Source organism: Drosophila virilis, chromosome 5, assembly GCF_030788295.1.
Source record: "Drosophila virilis strain 15010-1051.87 chromosome 5, Dvir_AGI_RSII-ME, whole genome shotgun sequence".
Classification (NCBI taxonomy): Eukaryota; Metazoa; Arthropoda; class Insecta; order Diptera; family Drosophilidae; genus Drosophila; species Drosophila virilis.
In genome coordinates, this window is record NC_091547.1 from 5,568,717 (window position 1) to 5,596,225 (window position 27,509).

The following is a 27,509-nucleotide window of genomic DNA, read 5'->3' on the forward strand; positions in this document are numbered from 1 at the left end:
CTATACTCTAGATCCTTATAAAGGTCATATAGGTACTTCCAAAAGTTGCCACATTCACAATCATTTTTCCGTCCACGTCCATCAACTTTGCGATTTGAAAACTTTTCGGTTTTAGCGTTGTTTTTGGACAAATTGAAATGCCATTCATGAAATTGAAAGCTCAACAAATCGATTTACGAGAATTACAAGCGCAACGCCCCCCGCCTTCGCCCTGCTCCATGGTGGAGGACATGGACATGGTGAAATGTTGTAAGGGGCGCGGCGGACGTGCATGTGAAGTAAATCTGACAATTCCTGGACTGAAACAATCGGACTGACAGTTTTATAATAGCACTCGAATTGAATTCAGGACGAGTGGCAGGACACCTATTGGGCTTGGCAGGCAGCTGCCGCAAATAGAAGCGCGTGACTCCAAAAATAACTGACCCACTTAGTCAGCCAGTGGCTGGCCGTAAGCCTCTGTCTGCTGCCCAGACGGCGTTGCATGTTCAGTCGAAGGAGCAGCAGCAGCAGCAGCAGCAGCAGGAGCAGCAGCAGAAGCAGCAGGAGCAGCATTCACGTCAAGCATCTTCATCATCTTCGGCTTCATTGTGCTGTTTTAGTGAATGGTTTTTACGTGTGAATTAATGCGCAGACGCCGTTCCATCGATTTACGCTCTGCTCTTTGGATGAAGAGCGCGTGCTCTTAGCTAAAACTCTTGGGATAGGGCATGGGAGAAGGTAGCTAGATATGACTGGAACATGGGATGCAAAAATCAACTGCGTAGTAAGCAAAAGTCGACGGCGAGACGGGTTGAGCCTGATGCCAGGATAATGCTCACAGCGGCAGGGGCAGCAGCAGGGACAGGGGCAGGGGCAGGAGCAATTGTAATGCGCAGTTTCCCTCTTTCTTTTTTTTTTTTTTTGGCAATGAAATCGAACTTGAGAGCTGGGGACTGGGTTCAGGCATGGGCTGCTGTGTAGGTCAGTTTGTTAGTTGGCTGTACTTTCGCTTGCCCCACACACACACACACACACACACGCATGCACACGCACACATAGAGGGTTGAGTGGTGCAACAATAATCGAAAATGGCGTGCAAACAGCTTTATCCTTGGCACCAAAATAGTGCATTGCCCGTTTCGACAGGATGTTGATGTTGATGCTGTTGCAAGGATAATGCCATGACGTACTCTAATTCAACCTTGAAACGCAGCAAACTGATAAATGGACAAATATTATTAACAGAACTCAAACATGTTGTCAAACAATATTTAACTCTCATCTCTCGCATAAATCTTGGCAAGCGAGCAATGCTAAGCACCTTGCATAAGTACTGCAAGCACACTGACACATTTAGTACAATACATTAATTTAAATTGGGGCAATTAAGTCTACGTACTCTTTCGACTAACTAACGGACAAGTGCATTGAACCTGGCTCAAGGTGCGCGCTCTGTGAGGCCAATACATGCATAAATGTTATGCAGAATTCCAATGTTTACTTACACGCTTGAAGGCGCAGCAAAAGGCGGCATTTGTTCGGCACAAATAAACAAAAACAACAACATAATTAATATAATTGAAACGCAAAAAAAAAAAAAAAAACTGAAGCACAGCAGAACAATAATTTTTTGGGCGCACAAATTGTTTTTGTGGCGGTCGGCCGATAACGATTAATCACGCTCGTTCGATATACGCACGCTCGGCTCGATAGACAAAACAATCGCATGCACCTGCAATGCATTTTCCACTTGGCAGGACTTATTAAAATCGTTTCTCTATTAATTTAAACTAGTTTTAAGTTATTGAAAATTAGTTATAGCACTATTGCAATGGCTTTTCTGTGTCCGGTGCGCATGCGGCGCGATAAAAAGAAAGGTACGCATGCGCAGCTAAAGAAAAATGAAAAACAAAACAGCAAATGATAAATGAAAGACTCAAACAACAAACTTGTTTTCACACAGCCACAAATGCCAACATCGAACGGGATCTGGCGCCCGTGGGCATGGGCCGCATTACAGGCTCCTCCAGCATAGAGACTCTGGTGCGTGTGGGCATTGAGAAGGAGCACGGACTCAGGTAGCATGATTGAAATAACAATATTTACATATGCATATAAATATTATTGCCTTTGCAGTCCCGACTCCAAAATGGTTGTGCTGCACGACTTTACGCCCTGCGTGGATGATGAGCTGGAGGTGAAGCGCGGCCAGCTGGTTAATATATTGTATAGGGAAAACGATTGGGTCTATGTTATTGGACAGGATTCACGGCAGGAGGGCTTCATACCCTTCTCCTACTGCGCGCCCTACAACACACAGCTAGCTGAGCTGGCCATCAAAAAGAAGCTGCCGCGTGAACAGTGTCCCGAGCAGCCGCACGAGGAGAACCAGCCGCTGCTGGGCGTTGGCGTTGACAACAAACTGGACGTGCTGTGCGATGAAGCGATCGCTGCGGGCACAGCCCCGGCAGCCAACAATCTGGAGAGCAATCTGCATGTGGCCATGCCCGAGTGCACGCCGTTCATCAAGGAGCCGTCGGGACGTTGCATTGTGCTCTACACATTTATTGCACGCGACGAGAACGATTTGTCCGTGGAGCGCGGCGAATTCGTGACCGTGCTGAATCGCGAGGATCCTGATTGGTTCTGGATAATGCGCAGCGATGGCCAGGAGGGCTTTGTACCGGCCAATTTCATCTATCCCGCCGACAGTGTGCGCGTGCTGCAGCAGCAGAAGGCAACGCCAACCGCGGCGCCTCTCAACGAAAGCAACATGCAGCATCATGCGAATCTAACTGGTGGCGGTCTGAATGCCATGGAAAGCATGCTCCAGCAGCAGGGACAACAGGCACAACAACAACAACAACAACAACAGCAGCAACAACAACTGGGCATAGGCACGGACGATTTGCGCTACCATGGCACGGAGCTGGTCATGCTGTACGACTACAAGGCGCAGGCGCCCGACGATCTGTCCGTGCGCCGCGGCGACTGGATCTATGCGGATCTAAACAATCAGACCGTGGACGGCTGGCTGTGGGCATATGCGCCCAAGACGCGCAAATACGGCTTCATACCCAAGGCCTATGCACGGCCGCCGGCGATGACCAGCCTCTGATCGGATATAGTTATATAGTTTATAAATAGATCTGATAGATTTTAATTAAATATTATTGTAAATTTTATTGTGCTAATTGCTAAGTTAAATGTTCGGCGCGTAAAAATCCGCATATATATATCTATAAAAATATTTATATGTTCTTTTAGACTTAATATCAAACTGAATACTAAAGCACTTCTGATGTGTATATATATATATATATAGATATAGTGAGCCTTGTTGTGGATCGCCTGATATGCACTTGGGAGATATATGTATGTATGCCGTGCGTATGCATAGAGTTATGCTCAGCATAATATTGTACACACACGCACACGATGAACCTTGTTGCCTGTTCCTAACTATTTTAGCGCCATGCTATCGTTCGCCGAGGAGCAATGCGAGCAGTCCAGGCTGAGATTTCTGTGGATTGAATGTGCATACAAATAAAGGTATATTCATATACATATATATCTTGGCTCTAGCTTACTTTAGCTCCTGCGTGAGCTGCTCCTTGTCGATCATTTCCTCGCGCAGCTTTTGCTGCAAGCTGAGTATGAGATCGTTTTTGGTTTGTATCTGAAGCTTCAAGTGCGCTATGGTCTCCTCCTGGGCCTCGAAGATTGCCTGTAAGCGTGCACTCTAATTAGTTATATTAAGCATTTAGCATATATCTTGCGTGCGCTACTCACACGACACTCCTCCATGGACTCCGAGTAGGAGGGCGGCTCGTCCAGGCAAAAGAATTCGCGCACCAGCTTGCACTTGCGCAGCTGATCCTTGGCCAGAATCGAGTTGACAAACATCTGCAGACCCTGGACGCGATTGTCCAGAAAGACGGCATTGAAATTGTCACCGAAGAGCTTCTTGCGCGGCAGCAGCAAATTGAACTGCGGAAAGGCCTGCTTCAGCTTCCCATTGAGCCGGACAAAGTCCGTGTACCTGCGCATCACAAGCCAGCAGTCGTTCGTATCGGGATTCTCGACGCGCAGCTTATAGACGGTGAAGCGGGCACGCTCCTCCATCACCTCGTAGCCAATGATGGGCACGCGCAGCGGCGCATTGGGATCAACGGGCGCTGCGGCGCCGCCCGACGAGAGCGTCATCTGGCTGGCAAACATGGAGCTGGTGCGTCGCGAATAGGCACCACCGCCGCCGCCGCTGCCGCTGCCCTGGCTATAGCCCATGCTGCACTCGCTCATGCGGCGCGGCGCACGTCCCGCGCCCTCAAGCTGCACAACGCTCAGATCCCGATGGGAGCGCGCACCACCCAGCATGACGTTCCGTTCCTGTCGCCGGCTCGACGGCTGCTCGTAGCTATGCGAACTGATGCGCTGCAGGCACACCTCGGACTTGGCGTTGGCTGCGGTCAGACGACGAAATGTTTGATCCGCCAGGTTCACAGCGCGGGCATCGCTCTCCGATTTGCGGCGCAACAGGTGAGGCCTACCTGAGGTCCTTTGGAATTCCGTCAGATCCGGATTGGAATGTGTGCCGCGTCCCAGCAGCTGGCGCTGCCGCAGCAGCTTTCGTGTGCTCAAAGAGCGTTTCGGTGACGTTGTCGCTGGGCTGCTGCTGCCGCCGTTGTTGTTGTTGTTGTTATTGTTGTTGTTGGCTTTCTTGAAGAGCGTCGCTTTCGCGCTGCTGACAGAGCTCTGGCTGAATTGAGTATCCCGTTTCCTTAGTGCACGCAGTGACATTGCTTAAATTGTTGAGCTGATGCGAAAAATGTTGCTTATTGCCACATGACTGTTAATTGTTCAGCCCGCATCGTCTATATATATACACATATATATATGTATTTAAGTGCTTGGCTTGTTTTCTTTTCGCACAAACCAATACGAGCTGCGTAGTTCAGCGTGGAACTGGTTCAATGAACGGAGCGTGCGCTTGAAGTTGGCTGCGCGCAAAGTGGGGTCACACTCATTTGAAGTTGGCTGCGCGCGTAGCCAGTGCTGCCAAATCACTATTTAATCGATGTACAACAAATTCGAATATTCACATTTAACGTGCCCTTGCCTGTAAACACAGTCAGTATGAAAATAACAGCAAATGAAAAACAGCCCATCCCACAACTTGGTTGACGTATTTTTAGGTTAAGTATTAAACAGTTCAAATAATAGCTGCGCGCGAAACCAGTGCTGCCAATACAATTTAGTCGATGTACACGAAATTCAAATATTCGCATTTTGGTTTGTTGCGTGCTTTGCTTGTAAACAAAATCAATCGAATAATAATAATTAATATGACGTGCGTAAGGCATCTATACATGATATTAATAATTATATATATCTATATATATAAGTATAAGAAAATAACAATAAGCTGCGCGCGAAGCTAGTGCTGCCAATGCACATTAAAAGTGCCCAATTTGAACCTCCTCGCCTTAAATATAGTTGATTGATTCGAAAAGACGAGTAATTTTGTGTGCCATTGCTTTTTATTTAAACAAAATCAATATCAAAATAATAAATTAAAGGGCTTCCGCATGATTCTAAGCAGTCGGGGCATTGACAAAAGCGCCCGCAAACAAAATATTCCGCTTGTTCCAGATGACATACAAAAACGGGCGATCCGCCTGGAATTGCAACGGCATCAGCATCATGCGCGTCATCATGATGATGCCGGTGGCAGCGGCCGCCTCGGTGCCCTCCTCGTTCACCTCAATTGTCGCCTTGTGCACAACCTTTGAGACAAAAATGCCCTCCGGTGATTCCAGCAGATTATCGAATTCGGCGCCCTCGTTAAACATTTTCGTGATGCCCAGCTGGCGGCGAAACAGAACAATGAATAATCATGTCGATATTATAAAAATAAACAATGAACAAATACATTATTGATGAGCTCACGGCTCAGCACACACACTTAAGATAAGATATGCGAGTGCAGCGCAAGGCGCTTACATAATGCCCGATACATGATCTTAAATGGGAACCGCAAAATGCGCCAACTAAATATAAATACCCTATAAATAATCTTTCAGGCATTTGCATGATAAGCCACCGAAACGAACCAACGATAAGAGCTTGACATGAAGATATTGAGAAACTGGGGACGTGTCAACACAGAACACAGATTACCCACCTGCTGCAGCTTGTCGGCCAGCTCGATGGAGTAGTCCACCTTGAATTTGGGAAACTTGACGGTCACCTCCTCGACGGCCAGCTTGGCGGCCAGGTCCACCAGATTGACGCTCTTTAGCTTCTCGGCCAGCGATTTGAGGCCCTCGCGCTCCTGCGGCAGAAGCACCAGCATGGACAAATCGGTATCCTTGTAGGGCATATCCAGTGCGGTGCAGTCCAGATCCTCGAAATAGCCATAGCCAAATTTGGCCTTCTGATTCATGTAGCTAACCTTGATGCTCTGCTCCTCGGCTATCCAGAAATCATCCACAGCTGTGCGCGATTCATCGAACTTGTGCGCCCAGCTGCCCTTGAAGTGCAGCGCATTGAGCAGCACCAGGCGCGTGTTCTCATCGAAGCTATCGGCGGTCACCAATTCGGTGATCTTGCCCTCCGTCTTGGCATTCACCCAGCCGTTAATCGATTGGGCAGCCGCTGCGCCAAGCGCAAAGTTAATGGACTCCGCCTCCGTGTTGTAGTCCGACTTGATGGTCGACTCGTAGCTGGCCTTCAGCTGCTTGCCCTGCTGCACGTACAGCTTGTTGGCCACCTTCAGCAGTTCGCTGTCCTTGTACTTCTGCAGCACAAACTGAAAGGTTTGCGCCACCTCCGGCCCAAAATTGGATACAAAATGCAGGCCCTTGGCTATCTCATCGGCCGTCTCGCCCTGGGCGCCGGCAAAGGCCAGCGCCAGGCATGCCTGTATGGAGAACGGTGAGAAGACAATGTTCTGCTGTAGCCCGCCGGCGGCCAGCAGCTGGAACAGTTCGCTGGTGAACGAGGCGCCGCCACGCGCAAATTCCAAATTGAAATCGAACATATTTTCTATTTGTGGGCGAAAACGGGGCGGGAGTATGAGAAATGCGTAATCGTATAATTTACTTTCTGTGCGCTTACAATTGTTAACTGTGCGTGTGTGTGAGAGAGCGTGCGTCCAATACGTTTAGCTGCCTGAACTGGAATGTTTTTTGGGCCACAAAAGCAGCGGCAGCGCCAGCAGCGCTGCTGCGCCCACGAAAGCGTCGCTGCCCATGAGTCACACGAAACAGCGGTAAATGAGGGCGGCGTTGTTGACGCTTCAGTTAACGGACATTTGCTGCGTGATTTATGTGCGGCGCTTTTGTCAACAATGTTAATATCTTTGGCTTGTTTATTATTAATTTGTTTTGTGTGCAATTTCATTTCTAAAATGTCAGCTGCAATTTTAAACTGTATTTTGAAGCGAACAGCTGTTTGAAAACGATAAATTTAAGCGATGATTTGCTATCGATAACAGCGCTGCGCCAACCAGCTCGATAGCAGCTGGAACTAGTTCACTCGCACAATACGAATCGTTACTTGCGCTTCTTCAGCAACTTTTTTGGCGGCTCAGACGCGAATTTTTTTTTTTCTATTTTCAGCAAAAGTGCAAATCTAGCTTATCACGCAACGGGTAAGTACGGTTACACGCCCAGCCAACTGATTAACGCGAATTTTGCACCGTTCTAGTCCCAGCACACGAAACAATGAAAAGCGCAATTCATTGCGTGCTTTTAATTATCGCAACAGCTGCGGCTGTGCTTGCCACAGAACGCAGGGCGTATGGGCGCAGCTTTGTGAATCCGTATCCGCGCTATGCGTACTTTAACGACGGCGTCGATCCGGGCCAGCCGCTTTTCCTCACCCCGCTGATCCACGACGACAAGCTGCCCAGGGAGCATGTGCGTCAATTGGCGCGCGTTAATGGCAGCCAGTTTCATGGCGTGGAGAGCTATGCGGGCTATCTGACCGTGGATCAGGGCTACAAATCGAATATGTTCTTTTGGTATTTCCCGAGTGAGACGGATACGGATTATGCGCCCGTTGTGCTGTGGCTGCAGGGCGGACCCGGCGCCTCGTCGCTGTTCGGCCTGTTCACAGAGAACGGTCCGCTCCAGCTGGACAAGCAGGGCAAGCTGCAGAAGCGCAATTATACCTGGAGCAAGACGCACAATTTGATCTACATTGACAATCCCGTCGGCACCGGCTTTAGCTTTACCGAACACGATGAGGGCTATGCGCGCAACGAGAAGGATGTGGGCCGTAATCTGCACGAGGCTGTGATGCAGCTGTACGAGCTGTTCGAGTGGAGCAGCAATGCGGGCTTCTGGGTCACCGGCGAATCGTATGCCGGCAAATATGTGCCCGCCCTGGCCTATCATATACACAAGGTGCAGAATTCGATTGAGGCGCGTGTCCATATTCCGCTCAAGGGCGTGGCCATTGGCAACGGCCTGTCCGATCCGCTGCACCAGCTCAAGTACGGCGACTATCTCTACCAGCTGGGCCTGATCGACGACAACGGCCTGGTCCAGTTTCACGATGCGGAGACAAAGGGGGCCGAGTGCATCGAGAAGCGGGACATGAACTGCGCCTTCGATGTCTTCGATTCGCTCATTAATGGCGACATGACCAACGGCTCCCTTTTCAGCAACCTGACCGGCTACAGCTGGTATTACAATTATCTGCTCACGCATCCGGATGGCTCGGAGTCCAAGCTGGGTGACTTTCTGCAGGCAGGCGCCACACGTCGCGCCATACACGTGGGCAACATGACGTTCCACGATCTGGACAAAGAGAACAAGGTGGAGATGCATCTGAAACAGGATGTCATGGACAGTGTCGCGCCCTGGATAGCCGAGCTCCTGAACGACTATACCGTCTGCATCTACAGCGGCCAATTGGACATTATTGTCGCGTATCCCTTGACCCGCAACTATCTGCAGAAACTCAAGTTCAAGGATGCAGCCAAATATAAGATCGCACCCCGTGAAATCTGGCGCATCGATGGCGAGGTGGCCGGCTATGTGAAGCATGCCGGGCATCTGGTCGAGATAATGGTACGCAATGCCGGTCATATGGCGCCGCACGATCAGCCCAAATGGCTCTACGAGATGATCGATCATCTCACTCACTACAAGCATTAAAATGTTGATGGTTTCTTGAGTGCAGCTAAAAAGCACCTAAAAAAAACAGCTTTAAATTTAAAAATTCAATTTAAAAATGTAAATCTGAGATCGTTTATTGTCGATTGTACTTAAGCTTAAATTAAATTCGAAATGGTTATTAAAGAAGTATAAAATGGAACAAAATGTAATAATATAAATAGAAACAGGGACTTTCCCGTTTAGAGTTTTATAAACTTATTATTTAAATTTCGCGCGCTTTTCCTAACTCACCTAATTGACAGGGTGACCATATTGCAAACAGCTGTTAGAGTAACCAACATTGCGCTTAAATATTGCCAAATTTAGTTTACTCTGGTCACCTTAATCGGTTTTGTTTACGTTTTGTCGGCATTTCAGCTTATTTCACAACTAAAACTAAAATTAAGCAAAAATGTCGCAAACGGATTTGAGCAAAAGCATTGAGATAATTACCAAAACGGAGGAGCTGGCCGATAAGATCCTGGTCAACAAGCAGGAGCTAACTGTAATGGACAAACGGCGCCAGCAAAACCGGGAAGCGCTGCGTTTGATAGAAAAGTCTGAGGAGCCAAAAGTTTGGATAACAATAGGCAGCATGTTGGTCAAAATGAAGCGAGAACGAGCCGTGGAGCTGCTCAAAAAAGGTAACTAATCATATACAGTTATGCGTGCATGCATATATATGAGTTCGATTTGCAGATCAGGAACAAATCAATCAACAAATCAATGTGATATATTCCGATCAGAAGATTCTGGTAAACAAACATCGCGACGTCGAGTTCAAATCACCCTTCTCTGGCACCAATTTGAAGGCTCTGGATCGCGCAGAATTCGATGCGTTAAAGGCCAATTTGCCCATGCTTTAATTAATACGAAAACAATGTGTAATTTAGCAATCAGTAAAATAAATAAGTCGCATGTGTTATTGTTTAGCGCCGATTTTGAACGTTTTCCAACACCAACGATAAGCTTTTTTTGGCGTAAGAAAAAGCTCCCGACCTGGCAACTCTGGCAATCGTGGCTCTCTCCACGCTCACCATTTGTTGTTGCGCCTCGTAATCGCGGTGTCGTCTGGTTTTGCGTTGTCTCTGGTTGTTTCTAAATTCTGTGAAATTCAACTAACAAGCTAAACAAATTATTTAACGCAACTAAAAACCAATTGCGTCGCAACTTATCACAGTGCTCGGGACAAGTGAACAGAAATTCCAAAATTTGGCAAATCATTTGTAACAGAAACGTGCGTTTATGTCGGGTTGCCAGAGTGTGTGCTGCTGCGACGAATTCCAGTGTGTGAGATTGTGTGTGTGGTGAATTTAGGCTCTCCCCCAACATTCCACCCCTCCCCCCACCCCTTAACAGCAGCGGCGTGCAAAAAGCAAAATTTTAGTGCAAATAAATTGCTTTGCTTATCTCGGCGCGCGCGCTCGCATGATATGGCTAAGTGTGCGTGTGCGTATGCGAGTGTGTGTGTGTGTGTGTGTGTGCTGTGTGTAAGTTTGAGTGCTGTTAATTAATTTACAAAGCCGCCAGCGTCAGGCTCGAGTGTGCACTCTTGCAAATAACATATACAAATTTTGTAAATTTCTTGATTTGGCTGCAAAAAAGAAAATGTTACGCGTGCTATAAACAAACGCGACTATTCCCATTGTGAACAACGCGCGCGTTCCACTAAAAAGAAAACAGCCAACAACAACAACAACAACAATAATAACAATAAACACAGGAGGTGCTGGCGGTTCGTGTACTTGAAAACGAAAGTTCTTTTGCATGCAAACGGTTGCGCATAAAAAAAACCACACACACGTACGCCAACACACACGCACACACACACACAGAGGCAGTGCTCGCAAATCGCAAAAAGAGAGAGATAGAGGAGAGCGCAGCTGAGCACAGCAAAAGACAGAGAGGAGGCGCCGTGGCCACTTGGCCTTGAACTTGTGCGGCGCGGGAGCGCAGCGGTAAGTTGAAATTGCCTTGCTGCTTGTCGGCCTTTGGCTAGTTTTGTCTCCTTTGGTTCTGCTTCTTCTTCTTCTTCTTCTTCTTATTTTTTTGCTGCTGCTGTGTCTATTTTAAAATTGATTGCAGGCAATGCTGAGTTATTTTTATCGAGCCTTTATGGATATTAAGGCTGAGCCTAAACCGCTACCACTAACTGCCCTCTGCTTGTGTGTGTGTGTGTGTGTGTGTGTTTGCTTTCTATGTGCAACTCTCCTCTCTCCTATACGCTGACTATATTTTGTGTCTGTTGTGTGCTTGACCAGCGCAAACTGCTTTATCAGCACGCTTGGCGCTGGTTAAAACTCGTCTATCCACTTTAATAGTTTTGTTATGCATATTGGAAAAAGCCCAAGCTCTGTGGCCCCTAGGGCTGTGTGCATGTCTGTGCTTGTGTGTTTGTGTACTTTGATTGCAGCATAGCCGCAGCGCAGCGCAGCGCTCATCAAATCAAGTGACGAGCAGCCCGACCCCCCCTCGGCTCACACATTATGCAGCAAACAGCAGCCGGATAGCAGCGGCAACTGATAGCAGAAGAGAGCGCGAATCATTGCCCAAACGTGGTGGATCAATGACACTTCCCCACATGCTGTGCTCTCTTGAGCGGCTCTCATTTGTGACAGGAAGAGAGGCGCCGCAAGTGGGCTGCTGATCAGTACAGATAAATTGTTGCTGTAGAACAGTTTTATATATGCTGCTATTCGCAGGCTTCTCTTTCAAGCTGAGCATCGGCTGGGTCTGGCTGTTGCCTGTGCGTGTTGTAAACTGACGTTTAATTCGCTCTCAGGGCCAGTGTGTGCACTCCTGATTAATCACACACACACACACACATGCATGTGTGCGCTCTGTATGCCATTTACATGGGCAATTGAATACAGTTACCTCACATGAGTGAATAAAACCCAAACGGTAATATTATTTAGAGTATGTACACACACACACACTCACATATATAACAGTTAAATTATAACTTTGTGCTGTTGTTGTTTTTGACTACTCGGGGGTTTTTTTTTATTATTATTTTAATTTATTCATTTGCACAGAAAAGTACACAAATTTTCCCTATCATTAGCTTACACTGCACGATACGTTTAAGGGCCAATCAATTTAACATTTTATTTGGACAGTGTTGTGAGAGTAATCAGAAGCTGTTGCGAGAACAAGCACAGATACACCACACACACACACATACACATACACATAGATATGTATGTGTGCATGTAAATAACTTGATGCAACTATTTATCGATAGTATTACTCAGAGGCTGAGCTAAGCTCAACGATAAGCATAAGCCAAGATTAGTTCAAGGAAGTAAATATTAAGTTCTTAATTTTGTAATATTTATTTCCTTGACAAATTTAAGTTTTTCTTTCAGTCAAAAATCAATTGGAAACTAACAAGATTTATGCGTTATTTGTTAGGCAAAGTCTTTACTCTTCGACTTAACTTTGATTGGGTTTTTAATTTCCTATATAAATCTTCTCTTTCACACCTTTGTCATCAGATGCTATGTTAATCTTTTCTAGCAAATATACACATATATTTATTTATTATTATTTGTTTTTGGCATAACAATTGTTAAATAGTTTTACAAGCAAAACGAGTTTTTCGCAGTACACGAAATAAATGCCGTTGTTGTTGTTGTTGTTCTTATTGTGCTGTCTTTATGTATGAGCTTTAATATAATTTGTAAAAATATGCGAATTAATGTTTGAAAACTTGTTTTCACACATGGATTTGGCTAAGAACGAATGAAAAAAGGAAAAAAAAATCAAATTGTATCTATTGTGAACGTCGCAGTGTTAAAAACGCAATATGAAGAGTAAGAGTAAGTCAATAAAAATGTTATTCACAAAATACCTTCTAGATAAACCACAAACTAGTTATCGATGCATTCCTGAGCGGATAGTTTCCATCGAAGAGTTAAATAGATAAATGAAAAAGGAATATCGTTAGCAAACCTTTCATTGTTGTTGTTGTAAAGGATCTGCTTGCTTACAATGTGGTTGGCTGTACCTTGTAAATTGTAAAATACCTTTCGGATAAACCACAAACTAGTTATTGATGCATTCCTCAGCGGATAGTTTTTATTAAAGAGTTAAGTGATAGACAAATGAAAAAGAAATATCGTTAGCAGAGCTTTCATTGCTGTTGTTGCTGTTGTTGTTGTTGTAAAGGATCTGCTTGGAATTTGCAATGTGGTTGGCTGTACATTGTAAATTGTAAAATGCTGCCTGGCAGTCTGATTAATTATGGGTTGTCTCTTGTGTTCGCCTGTCGTTCAAAACTCAAACTAGACGTTGCACCGTCCGGCCGTCCGCCCGTCCGTCTGTCTGTCCGTCCGGTCCGTCTGTTGATCTGAGCCGGTTGTGTGTGGCAGGCGCAGCAAGTGCAGCGCCGGTTTTCTGTTCGCGTTGTTCCGCGTTGATTTGTATTTTATAATTTCAGGCACGTTGCACGATCATTTTAAAGTTGTTGTTGCTTTTGCTGCTGTAGCTTTTTGCATTGATTTAGCTGCATACACTACATTCCCAATGGCTAACGAAAAATTTTCCATTTACTTAACACATGCACAAACACACGTACACAGTATATAGAGTGTACATATAGCTAAGCACATCAATATTTAAAGCGAATCTATTAAATAATATTAATTCAATTTGAATCTCAAGCTGATTTACAGCTGATTGGCAGCGCTTGCCAAAGAGAGTAAATGAAAGAGCGAGCGAGGGAGAACGAGAGAGAGAGAGCGAGAGAGCGGCATGAAAGGCAGACAAGCGGTCGGTCGCATTTGTTTGGCGTTCTTATATGCGTCAGCAGCAGCAGCAGCAGGCTGACGACTTGAGAAATTCAATAATAAAACGCAGAGCATGATAATATGTATGTGCACTCATACACATGTGCATACAGTACATGTACAATTGTACAACATTAAACAACAGCAACAACACAAAGAAAAGCTCACCACGCGATGTTGCTTAAAGAGCGCCGCAAAGACACACAAAACCAAATTGAGTTAGGAACAGGAGCAGCAGCCACTTGTTGATGCCCGAGAAAGAGAAAGAGAGAGAGAGAGCGCGCGCGCGCGTGCCAGAGAGCGCGCCTTAACAGAACTCACCATGGTGGCATCGATTGTGGTGTGATATTTGTGCCTACCCTTTTTGCTTCCCCTCTTTTGCAAACACACAAGCACACACACACACACGCACATCAAATATGTGTGCGCGCGGGCCTCTTTCATTGCCCCCAAAGGCTGTTCGTGCGCTCCTTGCCAGCCCTTCCTTTTTCGTAAGCAGTTTTGCGCTGCTTCTGTGTGCGTGTGTGTGTGTGTGAAACTTATCAAGGTCGTCGCTTGGCGTTGCCGCCGCCGTTTTTGCTGCTGTAAGCGGGTTTTTCTACTTACACACACACACACACACACATGCACTCGTTTGCTCAGCCCCCTCAGCGGTAGTCGCCTTCCATCCTTTTGCGCAAAAATTCTTTAGCTTTTATGTTATTGGGTTTCTTTTTGTTGTTTTTTTCTCTTCTTCTTCTACTTCTCTTACATGCCATAGCTTTGCCGTTGTTTCTTTTACTCCCCTTTGACCAGTGTGTGTTGTGTTGTGTTGTTGTCTGTTTGAAGTGACGTTTGTTGTTGTTGTTGTTGTTGTTGGCATTATTGTTATTATTGCTGCTGCCCCCTGCCGCTAGTTTTATTTGATTTACTCAGTTCAGTTTACCATGACAGCCGCTTTGGCATTGTCTGCTTGGTTCTTTTGGCTGCTATTCACACGCACAACCCCCCCTACCCACACACACACACACACACACAGACACATCCCTTTCCCAAATACTTGATCTTGGCTTTTGTTTGCCAAATGTAAACATTGCCAAAATACCACTGAGATTTAACTTAATTGTTTGAAATTATTTTGTGAACTTAAAAAAGTTATAGAAATTAAGGGGCTAAATTAAATATATGTGATATGAAGTAAAAGCCGTTAGCTTTATAATATGTGTGTGTTACTTTATCTTTATTTTAGTAAGACTGATTTGGCTTGGATCGTTAATCCTTAAATTTTTCAGCGAAAATAAACTTAATTTTAATCACTGTCGAACCTGTTCTCCTTCTGCACATTAAACTAGTTCAGCAGCTAAAAGAATAGCTCAAGGCGACGCAGGACTATAAAATACCCTGCAGTTATGCGAAAAAACCGCTGTTTTCCTAATCAACACATTTGTCACTTTTAACGCCAAAGTAATGTTTTTAATATTAACATTTACATAACTTTAACATAAACATGTAATGTGATTACATAAACAAAATGTAAATAACAGAGTGCAAGCATTAACATTATGTTGAGCTTTACGGCGCCAATCAACAGTTGCTCATCTAACATCAGAGAGAAGAGCATGTAAATAATATGTATTTAAGCTCTAGGATTATCTACAGTACTTTGCCTTAACACAAAGCTATGACTGAAAACAAGTTGAGCTTACTTTGAAGTATTGTTAATTGATATCAACACTAACATTTAACATTAACATAAACATGTAAACATGTTAAGCTGTTATCAACAGCAGAGAGACGAGCACGTAAATGCTCTGTAATAAAGGGACCTAGTTTATGCTCGGACTGAATAAGAGTTAGTTAAATTCTGTTTTAGCACCCACCTGACGCCAGTATTCGGTTCATCGTGCCCACTCGCAGTCTTTGCTTAGCTTTTTATAGGCGCATGCTGCTATTCCAGTATGCGCTGCTTTTCCAGCAGCTTTTTTTTTTTTGTATTTATTTTATTACGTTTATTTTTTTATTTGCTCAACGCGAACGCGTCGCCGTCGACGCGCTTCAACTTGCGGCTATTTTTAGCCTTTTTCTAATGAGCGCTAGCTATTTTTAGAGTCCCGTGCAGCAGGCCAGGCCGCTTTGTAGCCCACAGCCTCAGTTGGTTATCTTGAAACTTGTCCGCTGTTACTTTTTTTTTCATCTTCTTCTCTCTTTTTTTTTTGCAAAGATCATTATCATTGGAGGCTCCTCAGCGCGATTGCAGTCTCGTTTCGGTTCGCTTTCGGGGCCCACAGGTAATTGTGTTTGGACGGCATTGGCCAGTTGGCCAGCTGGAACGGGTTTTCAGTGGTTAAATCGTAGGGTATGCGAACTAGTTGCCTAGACAATTAACTTTTCGTTTGTTCTCTTTGAGAGCATTTATCATTTTCTGTGCCCTGGAGTTTGTGATTGAATGAAGTTCAACGATTCTCCGCTGTATCATTTCTATATATGATATATTTGCCAACTAATTCGCGTAGGTCATTTACATTTTCGCACTGGCCGAATTTGACTGTAAAACGTATGTTGTTCCACTTCTGGCATTGATTGCCAAAATATCATAATGATGGCTGTGAAAGTTTCAAATGGTTCATTAAGCTGCTTATATATTTAATTCCATGTATTGAGAGATATACAATTTTTGTTGGCCATCACCCTGCTGAGGGTTTTCGATGGGGCATATTAGCTGGTGGTAGCTGGCGAAATGCTCTTGAGAGAATGCTAAAAGATAAAAGCTTCAGAAGATAAAGGGCTTATAGGTTATATAAAAGTTATAGAATATAAATACAAAATAATATAAAATATAAAGTAGTACATTTCTGTGTACATTTTCTGTGTAGCTAGCAAACTGTCACGTCTTAACATCAGCTCTTTAACAGCATCACGTTAACAGTTACCGTTTAACATTTCATTTATGTTTGTCAGCATTTTGTTGATGTTGTTGTTTATTGTGTGAAAAAAACAATGTGTAATAGGCATATTCTAGTCAAGCAGTTCTTCAAATAAGCAACTTAGACGGTGGTAAATGGAGAAATCCACTTGGGAAAGTGCCTCAAGATATAGACTGTGAAGTAAATTTTGGCTTTAGAAACTTTTCTCAACTTTAAAAATAGGTGTAAAATGCAAATTTCATTTTAAAAACTGTTCTAAAATCTCAATAGAACGGTATGCACATGAAACTTACAGCTAACAGTCTAAACTTAACATAACACATACTTAACATCTCTTTAACAGCGTCACGTTAACAGAGTTGCTCTTAACATATGATTAGAGTTTTATCAGCCTCTTCTGATGTTCTTGCTTGTTGTGTGTATAAAACAATGTGTAATAGGTAAATGCTAGTCTATCAATTCTCAAAACTAAGCCTTGGATTCGGTCTCATTTAATTTGAAATGTAATTTTAACAAACGGTAACAGGATATTTGTTTGTGGTTACCGAAAATAAAAGAGACATTCACCTACGCGAAGCAGACATTGATCGAATGACATATGCTTGAAATGGTCAATTGGTCAACTGTTTAATGCTTCAACCTTCAAATCCCTCGACAATGGTTAAAAATAATCCAGCTATGTATTAAAATAGTGCACGTAATGGGCAAAGGTAAGCTGAATTAGATGTGTAGACCCAGGCGGAGGCGCCGTGAGAGTGCGTCAGCTGTGTGTAACGCCCACAAACAATGCCAGGTCCCCCCTTCAGCCAGCCCGCCCCCCTGCCTGCCTACATGCAATCATTTTCAGGCGCATTGCTCATACGCAACGTTGGCCCTTGCGTAACTTTGAAATGCTGTTTAATGTGCAACTTGTACGCATTTCTTTTTGTTTTTTTTTTTAACAACTTTATTTCTCTTCTTTTGTTAATTCTTTTTTCTTGGCTTTGTTTTGCCTGCCTGCAGTTGTCAACTAATTCAATTTGGCTGCAGCAGCTGAAAGTTGTGTAGAACTTTTAATTAGTTAAGGCAATGCTAAAGCGTTTCTGATTTCTCAGCTTGGCAATTGTCGATTTAATTGTTGCGCAAATCAATTTCATTTCAATGTTATTTCAATTCTTGATTCTTGAGCCTTTTGTGGCATAAAACACTTGATCAAAATCGAATTATCATCTGGCCAAAATGTATTCAATACTCTTGTGCTTAATAAGCATTTTGTACAACGCCATTTACCAAGAGCTTGGCATAGAGTGTTTAGTATGACTGACTAAGAGCTACCCTGTACGGTATAACCTTATCCTAATATTCGTTTTAAGAACAGATACCCTGTACTTTATGATCTATATAATATCGGGTACTAATATGTAAATCTCTATATATTTGTGACTAAGAGATACCCTGTACTGTATAATCTATATCCATCTTTAGTCTCTGAATCTTATAGGGCATACATGGACTCAACCGGCACGTCTATAAAATGTATACACCAAACTACCTAGTGCCCTATCATGCCCGCTCACCATTTTTACAGGGTATTTGACTGGCAAAAAATAGTTGTTGCTGCGACATGATCTTCGCCGTTGGCCAAAATAAACACACACATTTAAATTTAATAAAATAAATATTTGCCGTGCAAAATGTTGTGTATGTGTGTGTGTGTGTTGAGATTCATGATTTTTAATAATTTTCTGTGTGTATATGCATAAATTATTAATCAGCAAAAGCAACAACTACATCTTGTTGTTGCTCTCGAGTTGCCTTCAGATGATTAGAGCCCAAAAAACTGTAGAAACATAGAAATCTGTGCCGAGACGTGGCCACTTTTGGGGCCCTCTTGATTTAATTGCTTTCATTGAGCAAATCAACACATTTCAAACGAACAGAATCGCGCACTTAAATGAAGTCTGTGGACGAATAACTAAACTTAGGAAAAGATATACAAAAAGCAAAAGAATTTGTTGTTTGTTGCGAACAAAAATTAGGCAATTAAGTTAAACTGTGCGTGCGAATGTACAGTGCGCACTCAGTAAGAGGAATCTGTAAAAAATAAAGTTTACTAATATTTAGCTATTTGCTGAGCTGCACACGTGAAATGCTTAAAACTTAGTACTCAATAAATGGCTTTCGGTTCAGGAAGACATCTAACATATTTGTAAAACACTGCCAAGTGAAACGTTTACGAATGAGGCAAAGAAGAATAGCAAAAACCTTTTTCAAACAACATTTGCGCGCTTGTCGCTTATTTTCTTATAGATAAGCGTTTATCTATCTAGTTTATCTGCTTATTTAAAGTGTACTCTTTTTTATCTGTTCATTGAGATAGATTCCAAGCTAAAAATTTCCCATCCCCAAAAACTCGGTTAAATCTCATCCGATTTTCATAAGGTTTGTCTTCTAGTTTATGGTTCGGTCTCCAAATCAATTTGGCAGCTAAGTCTGGGTATATATTCTTCTATATATATATAATATTTATAAAATTTACCTTTAATTTATCTGCGTATTTAGATAGTTCCCAAAAAAAAGTTAGATTGTAAAAATCTATTAAACAATTGTTAACGTTTTGCAGCTGCTTAAATAAAATGTTATTCTTTCGATTTGTGATAATAAATAATTATTATTATTATGCGAGTATAAAGAAATACAAATACATGCAAGAAATTAACATTAACAGATGAAGGCACATTTCCAGATTCAACTTAGTGATATTTTTTGGATTAACGAATATTAACTAAGTTTTTCCTCAAACCCAAAAAATAGCGTTTAAATTGTTTGAAGAACTCGCAAAAACTGAAATCATTTATCTTAAGCTCTTCTAAAATGTATTAGCCTCACAATTTCTTCAGATATTTCACGTCTTACGCTGAGCATACCCATAAGAAACAGGAGTAAGAGGAGGGGAGGGGACAAGGAGGGGAAAAGGAGATTCACTCCAAATGATTCTCTGCACAGAACTTGGGCATCTTCAGCGATCAACAAAGTGCTTGTTTAAACAAATTGCCGTGCTTTGACAGCGCGTTTGCCCGGCTTCAAATGCCCGGCCAGGTGATTAAGGTGTCAACATGGAGCCAAAGTCAAAGAAACAAAAAGTAAAAAAAGAGGCAAAAATAAAACGAAATAAACGATGAAAAAATGATATATGTTTTTTTCAAATGCTTGCGAAAGTTTTATGCCACAAAACTGAACAGCAAATCAAATGTTACGCACCAAAAAAAAAAAAAAAAAAAAAAAAAACAGCAACAATAAAGTGTGAAAAGAAAAAAACAATATGAGAATCCAATAAGAAGTCGCGAGTTGATAAAGCAGCTAAGGAAATAAATCAATAACGAACAAATTATTAGACTCGACAGTTAAGCAAAGCGCGGCGCGTGTGTGTGTCTGTGTGAGTCGCTCTCTCTGTGTGCGTGTGTGTGTGTGCGTGTATTGTGTATGATTTTGCGGTTTGGTTTTTTTTTTTTTTGAGTTTTTTCCGCTTGTTTTGTTGCTGCTTGTATATTATTATTATTATTTTTTTTTTTTTTGGCAACTTAAACATTGGCTCGATGGGCAACCGGTTCTCAAGAGATTTCACGCGTTTCCAGCCGCCAAATGAAGCGTCAATTAAAATTTAATGAGTGTTGGTGTTGCTGCCGTTCAGCAGGTAGAGTGCAGCACACACACACACACACACACAAACATGTTTGGCTTAGGCCATGTTCGGGCACGTGTTCGCCAAAGAACTTCCCCCCTCCTCTTTTTATTGACTTGCCTAGCGAAATCACTTGAAATAAAAGTAAACAAAACACAAAAAGCCAAAACAAAAGCGCGAGAATAAATCACGAGCCAATCAAAGAGGCTGGCCACATCAGTATTTCAAGTATTTCCGAACCTAACGCACACACACGCACACACACACACACATACGGACACACATGCCCGCCACCCACCCGCTGTTGGAGCATGGTAACGATCGTGCGTTTAACTGTTAACAAATCGTGCATACGCTGATGTCATACATGCTTGGCGCGCGCGCTCTCTCTCTCTCTCTCTTGCCTGCTCTCTTACGCCACGTCGCCTCTCATGCGCTGTTATCGCGCTGCGCAGCGCAGCGTCTGGTTTGATTTGTGCTGCTTCGCTGTTGTTGTTGTTGTTGTTGTTGCTGCTGTTATTGTGATGTCATTTATGCAGCCCAGCCACCGTTGCAGAAAGCTGCTCTCGCGCTCTCATTTAGTTGTTGTGCTCACTTGTAGCTTTACGCTTTATTCTAATTGTATTCCGGCTCGCGCAGGCAAACAAATCTTTGGGCGCGCGCGTGTGTGTGTGTGCTTATATTTGTTGTTGCTCTTTTTTTTTTCAGTTGAACTCACAATTTGTTGACTTTTCGCCGCTTTGGTGTTTATCACATTTTATTCATTTCGCTCGCATGTGTGAGTGTGTGTGTGTGTGTGAGTTTCGTTTTGTTGTTGTTTTAGCTTGCTTTTGCGCTTCTGATTCGCCACTTGCAATAAATACCAATTTACAGCATTTCGTATGTTTACACGTGACTTTAGTTAAGTTGTTTTTGTTGCTACGAGCATGTGTAGCATAAAGAGCACACAACAACAACAACAACAATAATAATGGGTGACATTTATCTGAGCGCTTTGCCTATTTGTTGAGCTGATTAAACGACTTTGCGCCTTTTGTTGTTTGTTTTAATTGTTTGTTTATTTCTCTGTGTGTGTGTGTGTAACACTTGTGATTGTTGCATGTAGATTTGTCAACACACATATAATTGCTGATCTTTTCAGCAGTTGCGCACGTGATGTCAATAAATTGTGCATATTAATAATAAGCAAATTTAACTCAAATATTACGTATACAGCGTGTTGTACACGCATTTGCAGTTATACCTCCAATCAGAATCCAATTAATGCCCAAACTGTTCTTATCAGCATTGTTGTATTTAATTCAAGCAAATTGCATTTCTGTCACATTTTAGTGCACTTTTTTATGGTGTGAATAGATTTGTATCAGCCAAAAGAAAAGTCTAGCGATAAATTGGTTTTTATTACCTGTTTGTAAGACTAGTAAAACTTTTACAGATTTTCCTAATATATCATTAATTGGGCCCAGATCACGAACGCTTTTTGCTAGCATATGAAATGCTAAGAGCTTTTTTTTCATATTTTTATATTTTCAATCTGTTTCGAGTGATATATATTTGACAATATTATTGTCCCCCACCTAGTTGTCGTCTGCATGTTTATTACCGTGCCTGCTTGTCACCTGTGCACTGAGACAAATAATCGCATTTTCTTATGCAATTTCTTAACACGTTTCGCATAAACTAATTAGAACACAAACAAACAAAAAGTGGATACCGCTAAACGCTTTAGTTTTTAGTTATTATTCAAGTGCAGGTAAATACTAAAAAGAATTTCTCGCAGTATTAAATAACCACAGAAAAATATATGTAATAGACACTAGGCACAGGCGTCTGATATATTGAAAGCGGGATCACTTAATTTGGTTTATATTCAGGCGAAAATCCCATCTAGTTAAGTTAAAGTTTTTCCCATTAGACAAAAACTTATTATTTAATATTTATTTATATTAATTATACTTTTAAGCAGGGCATCGACTAGTCGTATACTCTCCATTGCTCCCATTTCGCAGTGCATTGTTTACCTTTGGGCTCTACTCAAGCAATCGTCTCGCATACTAAAACACAACACACGGACACAAGTGTGAAACTCACCTTCCCACCACACGCTTGGACTATTGCAAGCGCTGACCGTTACGCCTTCGCACGCCTACATTACGCAAAGACGACGTGCGCCAACGCAAGCGCCCGCCGCTTGCCACATTTATCGCAGCTTTGCAGCTTTGTCGCGCGATTCGCATAAGCGTCGGCGTTGGCGTCGACGTCGGCGCCGGCGTCATTGTCGACGTCAAGGACAGCGTCGTGGCCCTCTTCGCATTGCATTGAACTTGAACGAGGGTTGGCTGGCGCACTGGTGAAATTGCAATTGCTGACGCTAGGGGGCGTGTTTATATATTCCAGCTCGCACTCACAGCTCAATGCGTGTGCAGCGGCAGTCGCACTCACTCAAGGCTCAATGCGACACTCACTCAATTTGCGAGTTGAGCTTAAAGCGCCTACGGGCTATGCAGCGGAATTTTCAATTAGCTGTCGCGGCTTTTTGGCACTTTCCCATACCCACACGCCCGCTGAACGGAGTGCATAAATTATTTGCTTAACATTTGAATATTGCATGCAAAATGGCTGACGTCAGCGCAGCAGCAACATGCAATGCGGAAATGTTTTCAACTTTAAACTTTGCCGCTAAAATTAGACGAAACTAAAAAAAGCAGCTGCAAAATAAACACAAATTCTGTTTGCCGCTGTTGACTTTTGGCTTTGCTGCAATTGTGTTGCATACTTTGTGGCGTTTGCTTTGGCTTTGTTTTTGTCTGTCAAAATTTAGCGCCTGCCGCTAATCAAAATATGCGAAAGCTGCGCTGTGTGTGTGTGTGTGTGTGTGTGTGTGTGTTTCCGTGTCTTGTTGTGTGTTTGGTTTTATGTTTTGCGACCATTTCCGGCGACATTTTCAACTCGATTAGAAATGCAAATGGCATTCACCTGACAGTTGTACGTGGGGGCAATGGGCAGCGGGACGCCTGGCTTATCAATTACAGGCTACAGGCACAGTGCCAAAGTCGCAGACAGGTTCACAGTCAACGCCACACACTTGCCACAACTCGTTGCGGCTGTGCATTTCAAGGACATGTACAGGAAAATGCATATGAATATATGCACTTGGCATTTAATATACAATGCGAGGGCTGTTCAAAACTTATTCAACTCACATAATGGACCTGATTAAACAAAGAGTGGCTGCTCTTAATGTTGAATTTGTGTGAGATTATTAATTCTCTCTTTATCTAAATGCTTTTGATCCCGTTATGTGTGTGAAGTGTAGGCCACATCGCTGCACGCCATTGGTCGCATTGCTTTTGATCCCGTTAACTTAGCTGAGAGCGCAGCGCAGCGAGCAGCTCCATGCTCTTTGTGCATGCCGGCTGAGCGTGGGCGCCAGCTTAATGGTGAAATTTAGTCAGTGCGCGTCTGTCCTATTGATCGGTCGTGTCCTCTGCGCGCGCATATTAAATTGTTAGCTGACCAAACTAGTTAATTAAATGCTGTTTAAAAGTTATTAAAATGTGCTGTGTGTAATATTAAACTGCATTAGATATATGAGTGACATGTATATATTTGGGCATTGTCTAAATACGTGTAATTAAATATGTGTAGCTGGGCCACAAATTGGCGCGCAGTCAGCGCAATTCACCTCCAGCAAAAGAGAGGGAGAGATAGGTAGAAAGAGTGTGTGTGTGTGTGCGTGAGAGCGAACAGCAGCTTTGCTTAAGTAGGTAAGCGCGCTCTTACATATAAATTAACTGTAGTACAAATTGGGACTTTTTTTCTTCCCTTACCATTTCCCATTTTAGAGCCTTAGCTTGGGTTATTTCTAATTTCTTAACGAAATTTGTTATTTTGTTAATATAAAGTAAATATTTTGATATTTTTTTTTAGTTTTGTTAAGTATTTGAGTGCCCCTCGCTTAGTTTTTCGAAAGCGAAACTGAAGTTTTGCCATTTGGTTTTGCGACGCAGCTGACCAAAGTCACGAAGTGAATGGGTTTGGGTTGGGCTGGGCTCTGTGTCGCTTAGAACCTGCATTTGCATACCAAGTTCTTGTTGTTGTTGTTGTTGTTATCTGTCGCAGCGGAAATGCAATGCGGCGCTGTTTGCCTGCTTCTGTGGTAGTTTCTTGCCACACTCGCCACTTGCCACATGCAGCTCTGGCAACTGGCGAGACGTGGCTCTTGTGTGATTGACACCGCGTTGCACGCAGCTTGCATTTTGATAGCCAACGCCCCAACCCCTCCCCTTCCTCCCCCCCCATCCCCTTGCAAATGGCAAACAAATTGGTATCTATCATAACATTTATTTGGCTTTATTTGGCGCTGTGAGCCGCGAGCTCATAAAACTAAATTGCATTTTCTTTGATTTTCGCGCATTTTTCTATTTGTCTTTATACATTTTGCATAACTATACTATGTGTGTGGGTGTGTGTGTGTGTGTGTGTGTGTGTGTGTGAGCTGGGAAAATTCTTTTGCGTGCCTGGCACTTGCTGGCACTTGGTTGGGACTTTGCTTCGATTTACCTATTCAGGTGCTAATGGCTTGTTATAGCACATGTCTAACATCCTTTGTACACGTGTGTGTGTGTGTGTGTGTGTGTTTTGGGCGTGTATTTGTTAGTTGTTGGTTTTTAATAGCGCGTGCATTTCGATGGCATATCATCAATAACAGGCACAGGGAATTAAAAAGAGTAAACGAAAGCAAATATCAAAATATTTGTTAAATTCGTGTGCATGTCAGCGCAGATAGAAACATATATATATGCATATATATATATATACATGTTCATATTTGGGTTAAGATTACGCCTTATCTAACAATTTGACTGGAATTGCGCCTAATTCTGACAACTGTTTGCCAAAGTCTTACGTTAAGTAGAAATATTTTGGCCTAGTTTAAAGCAAACTTTGTATTTCATTTATTCACATTTCATTTGCAAGTCTTAAAAGTTGGGCAGACAACTTTATGTTTCTACATAACGTACTCGACTGTTATTAAAAAGAGAGAGAGATACGGAAAGATAGAGAGGCAGAGAGAAAGACTGAAGGGTATAGAGAGGGAGACAGAGAGATATAGAGATATGGATGGAGAGTTAGATAGAGGGATAGATAGATACAGAGATAGAGAAACATACAGAGAGATAAAGAAAAAGATATAGAGATAGAGAGAAAAGAAGAGGGATAGAGATAGAGATAGAGAGAAATGAAGAGGGATAGAGATAGAGATAGAGATAGAGATAGAGATAGAGATAGAGATAGAGATAGATTGACAGATAGATAGACAGGTAGATAGATAGAGAATAAAACAGAAAGTTTAGAGAGAGAAAGGGAGAGACTGAAAGAGAGAGAGAGAGAGGGGAAGAAACAGCAGAAGTTGAGCAGCAGAGTTTTAGACAGAGAACGTTGAACAAGGAGAGGGCGGGCGACATAGAGAAAAACAATTCTCAGATTCTATATATATTTTTTAGACTTCCAAACAAAGATCGAAAACTCTCAACAGCTCCATTTAAGTGCATATAACATTTATTAAATTTCTAATTTAAAGACACGCAACGTATAATTCTTCAAATTAGTTTCGACCGCCCTCTGCTAAACAGGGTCTATTATTAAGCACTCGCCAGCGCAGTTAATGATAACCTTTACAATTTATGCTCATATTTAACATAATCTAAGCGAAAAGAAAAGAAAATAAGAAGAAAACTTAATGATTTTCTATTTTGAATAGCCGTTAAAACATATTTACTTTGATGTAACAGATGTAGAGCATCAGAGTTGAATGATTATTTGTTTTTGCCAAAGTTTTTATAATATTTATAAGCTCATCTAATTTATGAATCTTTTCGCTTGCAGATTGATATTTAATGAAGAATTCCACAGACTGCAGCCGGAATATTGAAGGTGAGTTTCATTTCTCTTTTCAACTAAGATGTATGTGAGATGTCTGTTATGTTAGATGTATGTTACATGTATGTTACTTGTATGTTAGCTTACATATGTTAGATGTGTGTTAGAGGCAGGCAGTTAAGCACATTATGCTGTACTTTTTTTATTTATAATTACATTTTATTTATAATTAAATTTTAATTATAAGTAAATACGTAGCTAGTTGAGTGTCGAATGGTGTCTCGTAATTCCCAGTAAAATCGCAAACCAATCAAAATTGTTGCATTAATTAAGCCCCAACTTTAGAATAATGTTTATTTTAATAATTAAGTTAGTTAGTTTTTAGGGTGTGAATGCGCAGCATTTGAAAAGGGCCTTACGCCATTTTGTTGTTGTAACTGTTGTTGTTGTTGTAGTTGTTGTTGATGTTGTTGTAGTTGTTGTTGTTGGCCAACTTCCGGTTCAATAGGGCGGCAAGAGAATACACATTTATTCATTTAACGCCTCATTAATTCATCACTTTCAATAAAATTTTACGCTTACATACACACAACAGGTGTGCGTCTGTGTGTGTGTGAGCGAGTGCGCGCGTGTGTGTGTGTGTGTGTTGCGTTAGATATTAAGCGCAAGTTGTAACAGACAGAGGCGGGCTTTAGTCGCGCTCCATTAGAGGGCGAGCATGTAATGTAATGCCCGCCCAGCTAAATCCTGACGGCCTTAATTAAGCGTGCAATACAGGTGTGTGTGTACAGGTGTGTGTGTTTGTCTGTTTGCGTGTAAAACTCATTGAGTTTCGCATTAATGTATTAACTTTTATGCGCTTTGGCATTGCGGCCAAGTGTAGCATACGCCGAGGCGCAAAAGTTGCAGCTGACTTTGAGAAAAACACACAAAAAAAAAAGCGCATGAAAAAGCGCATGAAAAACGGCATGAATTGTCAGGCATGTGCACGTGACCCAAGCAACAATTTGGCTTATATAAGATAATTGCCTGCCTATGCAAAAGCAAGAGGGGCAGTGGGTGGGGGGAGGGGGTGTTAAGAGTGGGGTAGAAAGTGAGAGAGACTGTGTGAGAGCGAGCG

General features: G+C 42.6%; 6 protein-coding genes across 7 annotated transcripts in view; 4 read left to right on the plus strand and 2 right to left on the minus strand.

Moving 5' to 3' along the window:
* The first annotated feature begins 1,689 nt into the window (after nucleotides 1-1,689).
* Dlish (Dachs ligand with SH3s) lies at nucleotides 1,690-3,139 on the plus strand. Its single transcript, XM_002051015.4, has 3 exons — nucleotides 1,690-1,859; nucleotides 1,946-2,060; nucleotides 2,119-3,139. The coding sequence occupies exons 1-3, from the start codon at nucleotides 1,814-1,816 to the stop codon at nucleotides 3,098-3,100; spliced, it is 1,143 nt and encodes a 380-aa protein (XP_002051051.1). The 5' UTR covers nucleotides 1,690-1,813; the 3' UTR covers nucleotides 3,101-3,139.
* Nucleotides 3,140-3,363: 224 nt separating this feature from the next.
* On the minus strand, nucleotides 3,364-5,011 carry Snx16 (sorting nexin 16). The gene is made up of 3 exons (XM_002051014.4): nucleotides 3,775-5,011; nucleotides 3,573-3,709; nucleotides 3,364-3,505 (listed from the first exon to the last, which is right to left on the minus strand). Exons 1-3 carry the CDS (start codon nucleotides 4,780-4,782, stop codon nucleotides 3,445-3,447), a joined length of 1,206 nt encoding a protein of 401 aa, XP_002051050.1. The 5' UTR covers nucleotides 4,783-5,011; the 3' UTR covers nucleotides 3,364-3,444.
* Nucleotides 5,012-5,530: 519 nt separating this feature from the next.
* Spn55B (Serpin 55B) lies at nucleotides 5,531-7,300 on the minus strand. Its single transcript, XM_002051013.4, has 3 exons — nucleotides 7,102-7,300; nucleotides 6,167-7,029; nucleotides 5,531-5,849 (listed from the first exon to the last, which is right to left on the minus strand). The coding sequence occupies exons 2-3, from the start codon at nucleotides 7,022-7,024 to the stop codon at nucleotides 5,577-5,579; spliced, it is 1,131 nt and encodes a 376-aa protein (XP_002051049.1). The 5' UTR covers nucleotides 7,025-7,029; nucleotides 7,102-7,300; the 3' UTR covers nucleotides 5,531-5,576.
* Nucleotides 7,301-7,493: 193 nt separating this feature from the next.
* Nucleotides 7,494-9,314, plus strand: LOC6625716 (venom serine carboxypeptidase). The gene is made up of 2 exons (XM_002051012.4): nucleotides 7,494-7,636; nucleotides 7,693-9,314. Exon 2 carries the CDS (start codon nucleotides 7,710-7,712, stop codon nucleotides 9,147-9,149), a length of 1,440 nt encoding a protein of 479 aa, XP_002051048.1. The 5' UTR covers nucleotides 7,494-7,636; nucleotides 7,693-7,709; the 3' UTR covers nucleotides 9,150-9,314.
* A 161-nt stretch (nucleotides 9,315-9,475) lies between these two features.
* Nucleotides 9,476-10,099, plus strand: Pdrg1 (Pdrg1 prefoldin-like subunit). Its single transcript, XM_002051011.4, has 2 exons — nucleotides 9,476-9,793; nucleotides 9,849-10,099. The coding sequence occupies exons 1-2, from the start codon at nucleotides 9,562-9,564 to the stop codon at nucleotides 10,013-10,015; spliced, it is 399 nt and encodes a 132-aa protein (XP_002051047.1). The 5' UTR covers nucleotides 9,476-9,561; the 3' UTR covers nucleotides 10,016-10,099.
* A 78-nt stretch (nucleotides 10,100-10,177) lies between these two features.
* Nucleotides 10,178-27,509, plus strand: part of Mef2 (myocyte enhancer factor 2) — a 59,255-nt gene continuing 41,923 nt past the window's right edge. For both annotated transcript variants that reach the window (XM_032436762.2, XM_032436763.2), the window contains exons 1-2: nucleotides 10,178-11,107; nucleotides 26,396-26,443. The gene's annotated coding sequence lies outside the window, so the exon portion shown is untranslated. The remainder of the gene's footprint in view (nucleotides 11,108-26,395; nucleotides 26,444-27,509) is intronic.